Source organism: Sturnira hondurensis, unplaced genomic scaffold, assembly GCF_014824575.4.
Source record: "Sturnira hondurensis isolate 20B ecotype Veracruz unplaced genomic scaffold, ASM1482457v3 Scaffold0019216, whole genome shotgun sequence".
Taxonomy (NCBI): domain Eukaryota; kingdom Metazoa; phylum Chordata; class Mammalia; order Chiroptera; family Phyllostomidae; genus Sturnira; species Sturnira hondurensis.
In genome coordinates, this window is record NW_028091847.1 from 520069 (window position 1) to 536526 (window position 16458).

At 39.9% G+C, this 16458-nt stretch overlaps 1 protein-coding gene across 1 annotated transcript in view; it reads left to right on the forward strand.

The window, feature by feature from the left end:
• ETV5 (ETS variant transcription factor 5) overlaps window positions 1-16458 on the forward strand; it is a 57407-nt gene that overhangs the window by 28497 nt on the left and 12452 nt on the right. The window contains exons 8-9 of the mRNA XM_037027532.1: window positions 13142-13401; window positions 15429-15488. Coding sequence (XP_036883427.1) covers window positions 13142-13401; window positions 15429-15488 — 320 coding nt within the window. The remainder of the gene's footprint in view (window positions 1-13141; window positions 13402-15428; window positions 15489-16458) is intronic.

The window sequence follows — 16458 nt, forward strand, 5'->3', positions numbered from 1 at the left end:
AGTGGGACGTATATTCAATATTTCAAATACTTAGTAAACTTTATATTGGTTATACCATGGGTAAAAGAAAATTACTTCATATTAAATCTCTTTTATTTTTACAGTCATACACTTAAACCACAGATATGAGAAATTTGATGTTTTGTCATTATGCTAATGTCACAGAGCGCTCTCACACAAACCTAGATGCTGTGGCCTGCTGCGCACCGAGGCAGTGTGTTGTGCAGCCTGTTGCTTCTGTACTACAAACTGCACTGCGTGTTACTGTACTGAATACTGTAGGCAGTGGTAACGAGATGGTATTTGTGTATATGAACGGCTAAACTTAGACAAGGTGCAGTAAAAATAAGGTATGTAAGATTAAAAATGGTATATCCATCTGGGCGCTTACCCTGAGTAGCCCTCGCAGGATTGGAAGTTGCCGTGGGGCAGCAGTGAGTGAGTGGGGGGTGAAGGTGGAGACCTGGGACACTGCTGCGCACTCCTGTGCACTTGACAAACACCCTGCACTTCGGCTGCACTAAACTTATAAAACAACGTGAGATTAAATCAAGCACAGGAGCAATGATGCAATCAAGAGGCACATACATCCCCCCCTTTCATGGGATGTATGAAGCTGTGCTGGTGTTAACATGGCATCTGTTCACAACAAACTTTGCTTTTTTTGTAAGAAGAAAGAGTACACTCTAAAATAAGGGTAAAAAAGTATAGTAAATACATAAACCAGGAACAGTCGTTTATTGTTTTCAAATGTCCTGCAGTGTACGTAATTGTATGTGCTATACTGTCATCTGACTTGCCGGACGGTAGGTGCGTCGGCACCAGCATCACCACAACGTGTGAATAATGTGTTGCACTGTAACATGACAATGGCCACATCACTAGATGATGGGAATTTTTTAGCTTTCTTTTAATCTTACGTGATCACCATCTTTTGTGTTGTCACTGTATTATTGACCACATTGTGCGTCTCATGACTGTATTTCCCCCAATCCCTGTTTCTTACATGATTATGTCAGTGGTTAACTGAACTGGGGACAGACACCCTAATTCTGCTGGAGGTCATTTGCCCTAAGACGGGTCTGACAGACTGGGAGCCTTACTCTCCATAATAAGTCAGGTTTGTCTCCAGGGTACATGGCCTCCTCCCAAAAGGAAGAGGTTTGATCCCAGAGGTTTAAGAGTTTCTGCCCCGAGGTATCCAAGAAGAAAGAAGTAGGAACCAAAAAGTAGCTATTTCTTTTGGGAGGTGATACCTCCCTGAAATTTGTCTGTCCATCTTGGACATCCTTCCTCTTACCCTCTGCCATTACAAAGATGGCCGAGTCTAATATAAAAAGACTTCACACACACTGGGATGGTACAGAGATACTTGAGAGACTTCGGGAGAAGGGTGAAGTACTGAATTGATAAATAAAAACAACACAGGATTGATTAGGTTTATACATTGGAGCACTGTAGTCTCAAAGTTGAGCGTGTACAGGAGTTCGCACGGGGGCTTATTAAAAATGCAGCTTTCCAGCTGCACCCCAGAGATCGATTTGGTGGGTCTGGAACAAGGACCGGGTATATTAATTGCCACACTTTGAGAAATCATGATCCAGCCCTTCCTTTCAATCCCATCCCTACTCCAACCCACGGACTATTTTTTTAAGTAACAGGTACTCAGTACTCTGAATTCTACCCTTACTGCCCTTGTCTGTTACTAATGAGATGATGTAATCTCTGTGTGGTGCAAAATACATTAAAAAAAACAACATGGTTTTGCGTATAGATAACTGAATAGCTCACAGAAAGTGAGACAAACTGAAACCCCCAGTCTGATACTGTAAAAGGAATGGTAGTTAGAGCCTGTGTGCTAACAAGTTTAATAATCCCTTACTTAATCACCTTTAAGCCTGTCCGAAAGCGGGGCAGTTTACTCCTGTTAGTAACGGTGGTTTGTTCTTTGCTAATTTTTTGTTTATATTAGAAGGGATATTACTTGAAAAACTAACCTCCTCAACAAAAATACATAGTATTTTATGGGATAGAAGGAAATACAGTCTCTTTGGAGCCTTTTAACAGCTCTGTAAACAAGACAGGGTGAAAAACCTACTTTGCAGTTAAGAAAATTAGGCTTAGAGCAGCTAAAGGACTTCCTAAAATGTCACGTACCCAAAGGAAGGGTCCTGTATTTTGAAACCGAAACATTAACTTAAGCGGCCCATATGTTTTGGTTATGATTACAGGGAGGGGTTGCTAGCATTCACTTACTGTCTACTGAGTAAGTGACCTTGAGAAATCATTCTACCCAGCAATTCCACTGCTAGGATTATATCCTAAGAACCCTGAAACACCAATCCAAAAGAACCTATGCACCCCAGTGTTCATAGCAGCACAATTTACAATAGCCAAGAGTTGGAAGCAACCTAGGTACCCATCAGTAAATGAATGGATAAAAAAACTATGGTACAATTACACAATGGAATACTTTGCAGCAGAAAGAAAGGAGCTCCTACCCTTTGCAGTAGCATGGATGGAACTGGAAAGCATTATGCTGAGTGAAATAAACCAGGCGGTAAAAGACAAATACCATATGATCTCACCTTTAACTGGAACCTAAACAACAAACAAGCAAGCAAAATATAACCAAAGACACTGAAATAGAGAACAGGCTGACAGTGCCCAGAGGGGAGAGGAGGGAATTTCAGGGGAAAAGGGGAAGGGTTTACAGGAACAAGTATGAAGGACACATGAACAAAAATTACAGGGGGTGGAAATGGGAGGGAGGTGGGGAGCACTGGGGGCTGTGATAGGATGGGAGTAAAAGACAGAAAACTGTACTTGAACAACAATTAAATAAAAAAATTTTATAAGGTAAATCTATGAACAATCTATTGGGGACAAATCAGACTTTGGCTGTTGTCCAAAATAAAATTATGCTTGCTCTCAAAAAAAATCATTCTAACCTTGAACTTTATCCATTTCTTTACCTCTTAAACTACCAGAATGTTAGCCATCTCTTAAAATATAAAATCCTAGGAAGTTCCCTCGTCACTTAACTCACGCTGTAACACATCTTTTTGTTCTGCTCACGGTGTGTTGCGTCTTACCGCTTCAGTTGAGTAAAGCAAACCATTTGAGGTTTAAAAATCATGATTTAGACCCCCTTTTCTTAGACCATGTTTAAAAGCTCAGTATCTTGTCTTCATTATGTATATTGACAAAGTGATAGTAGTTTGCGAAGGTTATACTTTGAACAACTAAAATACAATCTAGTCAAAAGTACATTCTTAATGTTTTATACAACCTTAGCATATAATTCTTCACAACTCAAAATTTATTTTTAGAAGATAAATACTTGTTTGCAAGCATGATTTATATTCATCATTTCCTCTCAAGGAGGGGGAAAAATATGTAATTTGGCATGTTAAGATATGTTCCATTTATCCTTAAAGACCACAGCTGCTTCTTGAAGAGGAATGCTTTCCATCCGGGCATCTCAGTCTCGCGGGTTTTTTGTTGTGCTTTCCACGGTGTTTACGTGGGCTCAGTGGCGGAATTCAGAAAATATTCTTACATTATGCCCCTAGTACTGGCCAGATGTGCTTTTGCCTTTGACTGTACTCTTTCTCATTACATCTTGGGTCTCCACAAGTTGACTGAAGAGGGTGCACTAAGAAATTTATCATCTAAGATTTTTGGAATATACTGCTCTCTCAGTCACTTGGTATCAAGAAGCAAAATTCCAGAAAAGACAAAATTTTTAAAAATACTGCTACAGGGGGAAAAATCCTCTGCTGCTTGGTGCACCCTGAGGGCATTAGTATTGTGATAGACTGTCCTGCCAAAACTGATAGTCAGAGTACAGTGCCCCCAACCTAGAAAGGATGGGGCATCTTCTGAAGGGGTGAATGGCCTAACCTGCTTACATTCTCTCTCATTGATTATGATCAAAGCTTAAAGGGTAAGCTTAAGGTCTTCTGAAATTGTGATTTAGTAGATCATTCTCTAAAGATACTAGATAGGCTAAGAGAGTTAATAAATTCAAGTTTTTCTCCTGTTTCTATTTCCTCCTTTAAAGTCCATCCCTGATAAATTGCTGTTCTTTTTTTTTTTTTTTTTTAGAGAGGGAAGAACTTGACTGTGAGTCACATTTGCATCCTGGTCTGGGATGAAGTGTCTAATGCATCTTTTCTCCATAATAATAGCACGTTAGGTATGGCAGCGCAAACTCACTTTGGGATCTGAAACCAAGTTTCACAGATGCCTAATGGAACCCTCTTTAACAGACTCAATAATGTACTTCTAATGAATGGTTGGAGTGAGGGTGCTTTTAGTTCTGAGTCTTAAGAGAGCCTGTTTTTAGTATTTCACCAAGTTTACTGTAGGGTTGGGGGGGGTGTTAACTTTTATTTAAGATAAAAGAAATTTCCTTCTATCCCTGGTGATTTACTGAGAGTTCTTAATATAATGGATATTGAATTTTACCAAACACCTTTTCTCCCTCTGTTGAGATGATCAAAGAAATTTCCTCTTTTAATTTCTTTTTAAATATATTTATTTGATTATGCTATTATAGTTGTCCCATCTGCCCCCTTCATTCCCCTCCACCCTACACACCCTCTCCCACCCACATCCCCCCCCTTNCTTAATATAATGGATATTGAATTTTACCAAACACCTTTTCTCCCTCTGTTGAGATGATCAAAGAAATTTCCTCTTTTAATTTCTTTTTAAATATATTTATTTGATTATGCTATTATAGTTGTCCCATCTCCCCCCTTCATTCCTCTCCCACCCACATCCCCCCCCTTTAGTTCACGTCCATGTGTCGTAAGTTCTTTAGCTTCTACATTTCCCATACTGTTCTTGGCCCTCCCCCTATTTTCTACCTACCATCTATGCTACTTATTCTCTGTACCTTTTCCCTCTCTCTCCTCCTCCCACTCCCCTGTTGCTAACCCTCCATGTGATCTCCATTCTGTGGTTCTGTTCCTGTTGTACTTGTTTGCTTAGTTTGCTTTTGTTGTAGGTATGGTTGTTAATAACTGAGTTTGCTGTCTTTTTCCTGTTCATATTTTTAATCTTCTTTTTCTTAGATAAGTCCCTTTAGATTTCATATAATACAGGCTTGATGATGATGAACTCCTTGAACTTGACCTTATCAGAGAAGCGCTTTATCTGGCCTTCCATTCTAAATGAAAGCTTTGCAGGATAGAGCAGTCTCGGATGTAGGTCTTTGGATTTAATGATGTGAAATACTTCTTTCCAGCCCCTTCTTGCCTGTAAGGTCTCTTTTGAGAAATCAGCTGACAGTCTGATGGGAACTCCTTTGTAGGTGACTGTCCCCTTATCTCTTGCTGCTTCTAGAATTCTCTCCTTCATTTTCGTCTTGGCTAATGTAATTATGATGTGCCTTGGTGTGTTCCTTCTTGGGTCCAAGTTCTTTGGCACTCTCTGAGCTTCCTAGATTTCCTGAAAGTCTATTTCCTTTGCCAGGTTGGGGAAGTTCTCCTTTATTATTTGTTCAAATAAGTTTTCCACTCATGGCTGTTTCTTTTCCCCTTCTGGTACCCCTATAATTAGGCTGTTGGAACGTTTAAAGATGTTCTGGAGGTTACTAAGCCTCTCCTCATTTTTTTTTGAGTTTTGTTTCTTCATTCTTTTCTGTTCAGTTGTTTTTTTCTTCCTTCTGGTCCACTCGATTGATTTTAGTCCCAGTTTCCTTCCCACTATTATTGATTCTCTGGGCATTTTCCTTCATTTCACTTAGTGTAGCCTTCATTTTTTCATCTAATTTGCAGCCAAAATCAACCAATTCTGTGAGCATCCTGATCACCAGTGCTTTGAACTGTGCATCTGATAGGTTGGCAATCTCTTATTCACTAAGATGTATTGACTCTGGAGCTTTGATCTGTTCTTTTGTTTGAGCCTTGTTTTCTTCTTCTTTTTGGTCTGGTCTTGCCTCAGATGTAGTGAGGGGCGGGGCCTTAGGGGTTCACCAGGGCAGGGCAACCACTTGCTGGGTTGTGACACTATGTGGGGGCGGGGTCCGAGAGGGAACAATGGCACTTGCTCCACTCTCTCTTGGACTTCAGTCCCCTCTGCCTCTTCCCACAAGCAGATCGTGCCCTTTTGGTGCTAGTTCCCAAAGCTGGGTGGGCTTGTGTGCGTTCTAGTACCCTGTGGGTCTCTCCAATGAACTCTCCTATGAGGCTGGGAGTCTCTCCTGGCACCTCAACCCCCACAGGTGTTTTCAATCGATACTCTTAGGCTTTATCTCTCAGCGCTGGGGCCTTGCGTTGTGCGGTCTGTCTCACTGCCCATTTTTGCCAGGTTTATATGCATGAGAATGTGTGACTGATGTCAGCCAACCACCGCTTTTTCCCACCACAACCCATCTCCACCGGCCACCGACTCTACCCCTCATCAGTCTGGATGAATGGTTGTTGGACTTCCATACAGTTCAATTTTGTGTCAGTTCTGGGTGCTTTTTTGTTTCTAAATTTTTGTTGTCCTTAATTTTGGTTGTGCAGGGAGGCACAATGTGTCTACCTATGCCTCCATCTTGGTCTGAAGCCCTCCTTTAATTTCTTACTGTGGAGAGTTCATTGATTTATATGGAACCAACCTTGTATTCTTGTGACAAATCTAACTTACCCATTATGTATTCTCTTTTGCACATTGCTGGACTTGGTTTTCCCATAGATATTTAGGACTTCTGCATCACTTAATTGAGAAGAACGTATACTTTTTCTTGCATTGTCCTTGTTGGGTTTTAGCATTGAGATGATACTCATCAAATGAGTAGAGGGGCTCCTTCTCTTTATATATTCTGGAATATTTCATGTGAAATTGGCAATCTTTATGCCTTGAATTTTGGGGAGAATTTATCAGGGAAACCATTTAGGCCTAATATTATCTTTGTGGGAAGGTGTTTAATTACTGATTCAGCATCTTTACTGTTTATTGTCTTGTTCTGAGATTTCTATTTAAAAGTGAATTTAAATTATTTTTTCTAGGAATTTTTCCATTTTGTGAGTTTTTAATTATCTAGCATAAAGTTGTTTATAATATTTTCTTAAAAAAAATCCTCTATAGCATCTGCAGTGATCCCCTTTTCATGTTTGATAATGATCTAGACCTTTTTTCCTCTCTTAGTCTTGGCAGACAATATCATTCGTCTTTACAACAAATTAACTTTGGCTTTACTCATCTTCTCTATTGGGTGTCTTCTATTTCATTGACTTTTGCCTTTACTAAAATATCTTAGTTTTATTTTCTTTCATTTTATTTTGTTTTTCTATTTCTAACTTCTTTGGTTGGATGATAAACTCATTAATTTACAGATTTTTTCTTTATAATATGCATATACACATATAACCAAATAAAACTTCTCCTAAGTCTGGGTGACCATCCATTTTGTTTTTCCTGGTTCACTTACGGTTCATGTCTTACCTGGGTGTGATTGCTAATAGCCACCCCTTTTTTCCCAAAAATAACCTTGCTGGGGCAGTCAATTATTTCTCCCTGCCCAAATCCTGCTTAAGCTGTACCCCACACGTTCTGATTTGTGGTATTCTAAAAATTCAGTTTCAACTGTTTTCTGTTATTTCTTTCAGTCTTGAAATTCTTTAAAAATATATTTCTTAATTTCTAAACATACGAGAGCTTTCTAGTTGTGTGGACTGTATGTTTTTTTAAATGTCATCAATGGAGTATTTAAAAACAATTACAGAAATAACTGTAGAAATAGTATAGGCCGGTGGCTCTGGAATTGGACAGACAGACTTGGGACTGAATGCCAGCTCTGCTGTTTCCTGTCTGTATGACCTCAAGCCGGGAGTTAATTTCTCTACGTGTTGGTCCCTTTGTCTTCTGGCTGAAGATGGAGAACAGTGGATACCACATAGTATCATTGGGTGGATTAAATGAAATCATATTGGCTCAGAGAAGGTACTGATTAAACATTAATTTCTCTGACAAATTTTACTTTTGCAAAATAACTTTTATATTTCTTAAAGGAAACTATACTTAAGGAAAACTTCCTAAAAATGATACAGATACCACAATTCTGGAAATTGCAAGTTTTGAAAATGTAAACAGCACTCTATTCCTAATCATGTTTCTTTATCATCAGACTTAATTAATGTTTACACATAAAGGTAATAGTTTCACTATTTTATACCTGGGCATCTCATATTTACATCACCTTCCTTCTTCCATATTTGATCTTAAGAAATCAAACAAGCTTCTAGGCCTTTTTAAGTTTTATCACTAAGTGTTTTATCACCACTTAGATGGGCCACTTTGAGTCCGAGCAGAGCTGACCAACCTCACAGAGCCCGAGAGCTGTGTCAGAGGTCTTTTAGGGACAGTGTTTGGGTTTTGTTTTGCAATGGTGTCTGGCTCTTGGTATATGGCAGGAAAAATAAACATTAATATGAAGTTGGGTAGCACATTGCCACCCAGAATATAAATCAGCATTCTCAAGCCCTGGCCAGCTGGCTCAGTTGACTGAAGTATAGTCCCCATACATCACACAGTTGTGGGTTTGATCCCATCAGGGTGCCTAGCAATCCCTGGTTCTTCCTCATCAGTGTTCTCTTTCTCCCGTCCCACCCCCTACCCAGTCCTACCCTCTTCCTCTTTCTCTTTCTCTTTCTCTCTCAAATCAATAAATATTTCTATATATAATATATATATATATGTACGTGTGTATGTGTATGTATGTATATAAATAAATATGTAAATTTAAAAATCAGCATTTTTTTCCTGAGAAAGGAACCTGGATATTGGGTAAGCAGCTAGTAAACTCCACGTTTTGTGTGTGTGATAATATTCTCTCCCAATTCCTTAAGACATTTCCTAATATTTGCTTAACTTCTGAATTTGGCTTGTTGTAGGCTGGGGGTGGGGGTGGTACAGTTGATGGTGATATTTGAAGGTAATCAAAAACCTAACAGAGTGCTGGGCCCTGTTGCATGAATTACCTTTATATAATCTTTACAACAGACTTCTGGGCAGGTGTCCTGGTTGTCCTTATTTTAGTGAGGAGGAAACTGAGGCTCAGGGCAGTTATATAACTCACCCAAGGTCCCACAGCTAGTAAGATTGGATTTCAGCCTACAGTGTTCTGACTTCACAGCCAGAGCCTCTTACCCAGCTATGCTGCGTCTCTATTTTCTGTCTTCTCTTACCCTTGAGGGAAACACAATGTACTTGGTGTCGAGGTGTCTTAGCTGATCTTACCTATTATCTCTCAGCTGGTCTCCGAACCGTCACTGCCTCATCTGGCGCCCACAGCCACTGTGTAGCCTTCATGGAATCCACCCTTTTCTCCTTTTTCCTCCAAGCATTGTGTTTACTGTGTGTGCATTGGCAGCAGAAACAGAAAAGGAAATGCAGAAAAAGCATCGAACGGTTTTCATAACGTAAACCAAATGTTGGTAGCGTGGGTGAGCTCTTGGGAGGAAAGGCGCTATATAAATCTGACAAATAAATAAATAACTGGTTCTTTAAATAAACAGGCATTGAAAAAGCCTTAATCTGTACCATATTGAATTTAGGCTCCCTCAGTAGTCAGAAGTCTCCTTTTGCTCGTCAACTGAGCTCACTGTGGCCTGAGTTCTGTTGGGAAATGAGGCTGGTGGGGGTTGGAGGGTGTCTGGGAGGGGGAAGAGGTTAGGAACCAGGCTGTTCTTCCATTGAAAATGATTGCCTGCCTCAGTAAACAGGCATCTTTGTCATAACTGTATTGTGTATACAACAGATTCTTAGACACTTCAAAAGGACTGTGGGCAGGGGAAGGGAGTTCAAATGAAGGTCAGTGAGTAAAGTTCATAGGATATATTTCGAGAAGAACTGAATTCACTAATCTCTGCAAATAAAAGCCATTATCAGCAGCAAGCTTTGAGAGAATCTTCCCGATATGTTGATTTTGTGACCTACCCTCAAGATCCCCTTTGCCACTTTGACTCTCTCAAAACAAACCAAAACATAACAGTCCCAATTATAGAATCTGTCTACGGATCTCGGGCCCCTAAATTTCATGAATCCTCAAAAGTTACACTGGGGGGAGGGTGCTGGCGGGTGCCCATATGGAAGTGCCTTTTCCTGAAGGGGCTGTCCCAGGACAGCTCTAGACTTTTCTTTCTGGAAGATGAGAAGATGAGCACTGAGCGGAAGTGGAGCGGAAGTGGAGCGATAGGGCTTGCCAGCTGGAGGGGATCTGGTTACAGGACTGAGTGCTCTGTGCCTCTCCAGGCATCAAAGGAAGTGATGTGTGGAGGTCACCTTTGAAGGTGCTAAGACCGTGGCAGAGGGGAAAGCTAAGGAGCAGGGCCTTTATTGCTGGTCACTCCTGCTAGTGTAAGCTTTGGGTACTTGATACAAATAAAGCCTTCAGAATATCTTCATCTTTTTTTTTTTGGCCCACTGCTTCAAAATTTTCTTCAGAAATGCAAGTTTTCCGCGTGCTACTGGTGCTTCTATTTTAAATGTCAAGTCTAACCCTGAGTTTCAGTTTTACACTTCTTCAAAGAGTATACGAGTTTTTCCTTAAAAATAGCAACCTAAAAAAATCTCATTCCTATGACGTTCCACTGTAATGCATTCAGTACCTCAGTTTAAGGCTCTCCACCCAGTCAACCTTAAAATAGTTTTGAAAACTTATTTAACACATTGGTCAGGTAGATTCTGATGCTTTTAGTGTCTGTACCCTGATCTAAACAGTGCTTTATCTGCACCCAATCTCTTCAGTTTAAGATTTTAAATCTTGACATCCTGAAATCTGTCAGCCACCTGTTGCCACAGATTGATTCAAATCAAGCTGTTAATAGGATTCAAGTTGAAAGTAGAGGGTAAGACCTTGCTATTACAGGATTATATTATTGATTTTAAAAACTTAATGAAATTAGTTCTAAATTCTCTACTTTTTTCCCCAGAACCTTGGCTCATATTTCCTACCTCAGGGCATATATTTACAAATGCTTTTCTTTATACACATAAATTAGTGCCTTCTGCATGTTTCATGAATTAAAGCCTGACATTGAGGGTTACCCTAACTCCTGCACCCACTCTCCTGACGTCTACCCCAGTCTGTCAGTGATTACAGCTGTGTCAGAAACCTTTTGTAGACATGATTTTATTTCATCATTGCAGCTGCATTTGCATGTGTAATACATCCCCATGTTACAGATGAGGAAACTGAAACCAAGACAGTTTGCCCTCCATCACCTCCCCAGTAGGTGGCTTCACTCAGGACCTCAGGTTTTCCTGACCACACTGCCTTCCCAGCAGGGCAGGGGCAGTGGCACTCATCTGGATTGCCCTGACAGCTAAAGGACGTTAGTGGTACTCGTTAAATAACAATAACCAAAGGCTTTTATTGTTCTGTCTTATTATAAAACAGTGAGTGTTTATTAAACTGTTGATGAGCAAAAGAAAGAAAATTAGCAAAAAACTGTCACCACCATTTAAGTAAACATTTAAGTGAAATCTTTCCAGATTTCTATATAACACCATAAAGACTGTTTTTTATTTTTGCGAGAATTTGATGCTCTGCATTATTGCACAGCCTGCCTTAATATATCAAAAATGCCTTTGCAGGTCCTTGCATATTTGTATATTGCATCATATTTGATGATTCAAGAAAATGGCTATAGTACCACATTCTTAGCCTGTTCCCTTGTTAGACATTTGCACTGGTGACCATGTTTGTAGTTTTATCTAATCACATCTGTGATTTCAGCGTTTTTTTATGTGCCAGACACAGGTATATTAAGTGCCTGCTTATCCTCTTTCCTCATGATCACTAATGAAGTTGAACTTTTTGTTCGTTTCTGACCGTCAGTGTTACTTCTTTAGTGATTTTCTCAATTTATGTCCTTTAACCATTTTTTTTGTTGGGATGTCACCTTTTATTGATTTTTTTAAAGCCCTTTATGTCAGCAATATTAACATTGCTATAAGAGAATTTTTTCCCAATTAGTTTAATTTGGGGGTTGGTTTCTGGTATTTTCTGTTATAGATCTTTCCCCACTTGTTGTTTCTCTGTTGCCTTTGTTTCTGTTGTTTTTTGATGTATAGAAATTTATAAAATGAGGTATGTCCGTATTTGTCTTGATGATTTATGCTGTTGGTGTGATATATAAGAAGGTTTTTTTCTCCAAGGTTATATGTTTTCATATATATTCACTTTACTGTCATGATTTCATATTAAATCTTTATTCCATATGAAATTTCTTTAAGCGTATGGTATAAAAGAGCAGTTCAACCTTTTCCCGCACTAATTTGAAATGCCTACCTTAACAAATAGTGAATTTCAGAATATATTTGACAGTTTTTGACTTTCCATTTAATTTTTTTGGCATGCCTATCTTTCATTTCTTGTATCCCTGTTTTAATTATTGTGGTTTTATAATTGTCAATATGAATATATCAATATTTCTTTTCAAAAATTATTTAATATTCCAAATAAAATTTAAGGTCATTTTGTCAAGTTTTTTGGGAAGGCATTGCTTTTATAAAGTAATACATTGAATCAACAGCTTCAAAGTCCTAAATATGCTCTTAAATTAGACTTCTCTATTATTCCTCAGAAAACAGGTTTCAGTTTTTATTCCTAAATGGCATACACATTTACTGATTACTCCTAGGGACATTTTACTCCTAGGGACATTTTATTTTTGATTGTTATATAAGGTTTTATTTTAACTACGTTTTCTAACTGGTTAATTTGTACTCTTTGGTCTTTAAAAATTTTATCTACAGGTGAGAGAATGAATGCAATTGCGAGCAAACATATACCTCTGTGTCAGGGTCATTAGCAAGTAATTGCTGCTATATGTTCAGATATATAATTCTGACCCAATACACAGACACAGTGTAGGAAACAAACGTGCATGGAAAATAAGAAGCTACCATGTCATTGCTCCAACTGTTTTTGCCTGTGTCTGACTCAAGAGGTTTGAAATGTGTGATATAATTTTGGAAAGCAGGTAGAATATTCAGAAATAAGTGTTTTTTAAAAAATAAGTATTAATAAGTACTTTGCAAATAATTTCATTAATCTGAACATCTAATCCTTAATGCTAAATATAGTAGGTATTAGTGATGTTCCTAATTAAACAACAGAACTCTTTTCTTCTTGCAGATTTCAGAGACAGCTGTCTGAACCCTGCCACCCTTTCCCTCCTCAGTCAGGAGTTCCTGGAGATAATCGCCCCAGCTACCACCGGCAAATGTCAGAACCAATTGTCCCTGCTGCTCCCCCACCCCCTCAGGGATTCAAACAGGAATACCATGACCCACTCTATGAACATGGGGTCCCAGGCATGCCAGGCCCCCCAGCACATGGGTTTCAGTCACCAATGGGAATCAAGCAGGAGCCCCGAGATTACTGCGTTGATTCAGGTTAGTATGAGGCCATAACATTTCTTTCTTCATTTTCTCATTCATCTTTCAGGGCATTACTGAATGTCTTCTACATACAGGACTTTGGGGAATAGTTTTTTTATAAGATTTGCCCTCATAGAACTTAGGAGGTAATGAAGCAGACATGTTTATACGTAACTGAATACAAAAGAAAGCATAAAAGCCTTGCAAATGGTAGGAAGTGCAGGCGGCATTCAGAAGCGGTGCAGAGTACACCTCTGAGGCCAAGCCTGGAGATGGCTGGGGGTCCAGTCTTGGTGATGCTCTTCGTAAGGCCTGTTGTCTTAGGGTCACAGCCACGGGGAATGTTAGTTTTGCATTCCTAGTTCCATGGCTTTCTTTTTTAATACAACAGATTCATAAACTTTCAATATAAGAATGAGGAAGACAGCCCACACGTAGGATGGGATTCTTTCTGTTCTTGAAATGAATGATGTTCCAAGAAAGCACCTAGTATGTCATAGCTTTATGGGGTGCTGGGTATGCCATGGAAAAGGTGTCCTGTTGGTTCCCTCATGAGATTTGCTGCTCTATTGCATTGCTTAGATCTGGGGAAATTCCTGTGTCTGTCAGTAGTTGCTGGTATACATGGGGAGAGTAACACATTAGAGTGCCTATTATTTGGTTATGGGTTCCTGTCTAGAACCTTGGGAATGCAAGAGTTTAAGTTGTACTTGGGGGCTCTCCCATCGCCCTCCCCCACACGTAGTCATTCACTGACTACATATCTTATAGGCCAGGCTTATTAAATGAGATCATTAGGGGAAAGGCGAGTTGGTTGCAGCTTGCACATTTAGAAATTGTGTCCTCCTCTTCATTTTTCCTTCTTTCAGAAATGACTTAATTTTTTTTTACTCTTTTTGTAGTTGGTTCTAAAGAAATTAAAGGGTGAGGGGTAGGTTGTCAGCCTTCCCTGGGCATGCGTTTCTTGAAGATCCTAGGGAAGGGGGAGGCAGTATGTACTTGAATGGCTTTGCAAATAGACTAGGATATAGAATTTATTTTCAGCCTTTTGTGAGATAATACATAGGTTGCTAAATTCAGGCAGAAATTGGTTATGGGAAAGGCTGGGGAGGTACACAGAAGGGAGACATCTGTTGCTTTATGATAGAAAAATTACCAAGTGTAGGAATTGATAGCTTGTAAAATTTCCACTGGCATCCCTTCTGAAGGTTTTGATGTATTATTCTCAGAAGCAGGCATGACCAACAGCATTATTCCTTTGGGATTGGCATTTAGTCTGTGCTGGTGAGTTTTTTAGTCTGCCCCGCTCCCTTACAGCCACACACTTAGCAGATGTTACCATATCTGTAATTCTTTCATCTGAGTGGTGTTCCTGGTGTCTAGGCTTGTCCTACATGGGCACAACTCAACTCGATAACATGGTGCAAGCAGAAGAGATCACTTATGCATGGGTTTCACTCTAACAGTTCCAGTATGGTGAAAATGTACTTCCCATTAAACCCACTCCTGCCAGTCCTTGTCCTAGCTTCATAGCTTCAGATCCCCTAATCTCTTTGGCCTAAAAATACCTTTACCTCTTGCAGCAGAATTGGATGTGACCATCAGCTATAAAGAAGAGCAAATTGGGAAGATCTAAAGTGACCCTCCTCCCCCTCCAAACCCTAAAGCCACTGAGTCATTATAGGCAGAAAGCCAACTTGGCCTTTTAAAAGCCAATTTCTTCTACCATTAACTCTCTCACTAGGTTTGGTGTTAAACTAATTTCTAAAATGAGCAAGTTGTGAGGACGAGGCCTCATTTTTTTTCTCTCAATTCTCTTGATTAGAAGTCAGGAGTTCTATTTTCAGATAGTGGGTTATATAGTGTTTCCCATGTTGCTTATCAGAGTGGTACCTCTTTCCCAGGACAAGGCCAAAAAAAAACATGACTTTGGAGCGGGAAAAGGTTTCGGGGCTTTACTGCAGAGCTGCAGTTGAACTGATGTGCTGATTCACCCGCAGAGACTATTGATGAGAGTGTATATGTTTGTATTTCTCTTTCAGAAGTGCCTAACTGCCAGTCATCCTACATGAGAGGGGGGTATTTCTCCAACAGTCATGAAGGTAAGTAGCTTTTTTAAAAAGCGCATTCAAGGAAGCTGAAAATTGCTCAGTTTCCAGGCTGAGATTTGAGATCATAGGTTAGACCTTCCTTAGCTTATAAATTTGAGAGCTACTTGATCGTCATCTTCAGTTATTTTGCACACAGGGTTTGAGGCACGCTCCTGAGCACTGCGAGGGCCATCATTTTCCATGGCAATGACCCTAACTTTCCATAACAATCTAGAGTAGTGATTCTCCCATGGCATCAGCTTCACCTGGAACTTGTTAAAAATGCAAATTCTCAGGACCCACCCCAGACCTACTGAATAAGAAACTCCCAGCAATCCGTGTTTTGACAAGCCAGGTGATTGGATGCACACTCAGGTGTCAAAACTACTGTAGAGTCTTAGCTTTGGCTCTGCATTAGAATCATCTGGAGAGCTTTTAAAACATTTGGTGTCCAGGCTTCACCCAGAGCAATTAAATCAGAAATTCTGGGGTGGGACCCAGGGGTTAGCAGGCTCTAAAGCTCTTCACGTGATTCTAATGTGCATCTAAAACTGACAACCACTATTCTCTAGAGGTTGAAAGAACTGATAAAACAGCACTATGAAGCATTGGCTGGTTTGGGGAAGTGATAGGTTCACAAGTGTGTTTTCAATGAGTAGCTGCTTCTCACCGACCTGGTTAGAGGGGAGACCAGATGTTGTCGCCCTGAGCACTGGGGGTATTCTGAGTGAGTGAGCGGCCCTGGCAAGGAAGGGCTATCTCCTGGACCGTAGGCTGTAATCGGCGCAGCTGTGTGGGGCTCTCTTCCAGGTTCCTCAGTGTTTTCTTCAGAAGCAGTTGATGTCTGCAGCAGGCAAGCTGAGAGGGAGTAGGGGGAACGAGGGAAAACGTTTTGCATAATTACAACATTTAGAAAGGAGCATGCTCTTAAAGGAAATATTTTTAGTAAGGCATTGGGCTGCTTACTACACACAGTATTTGG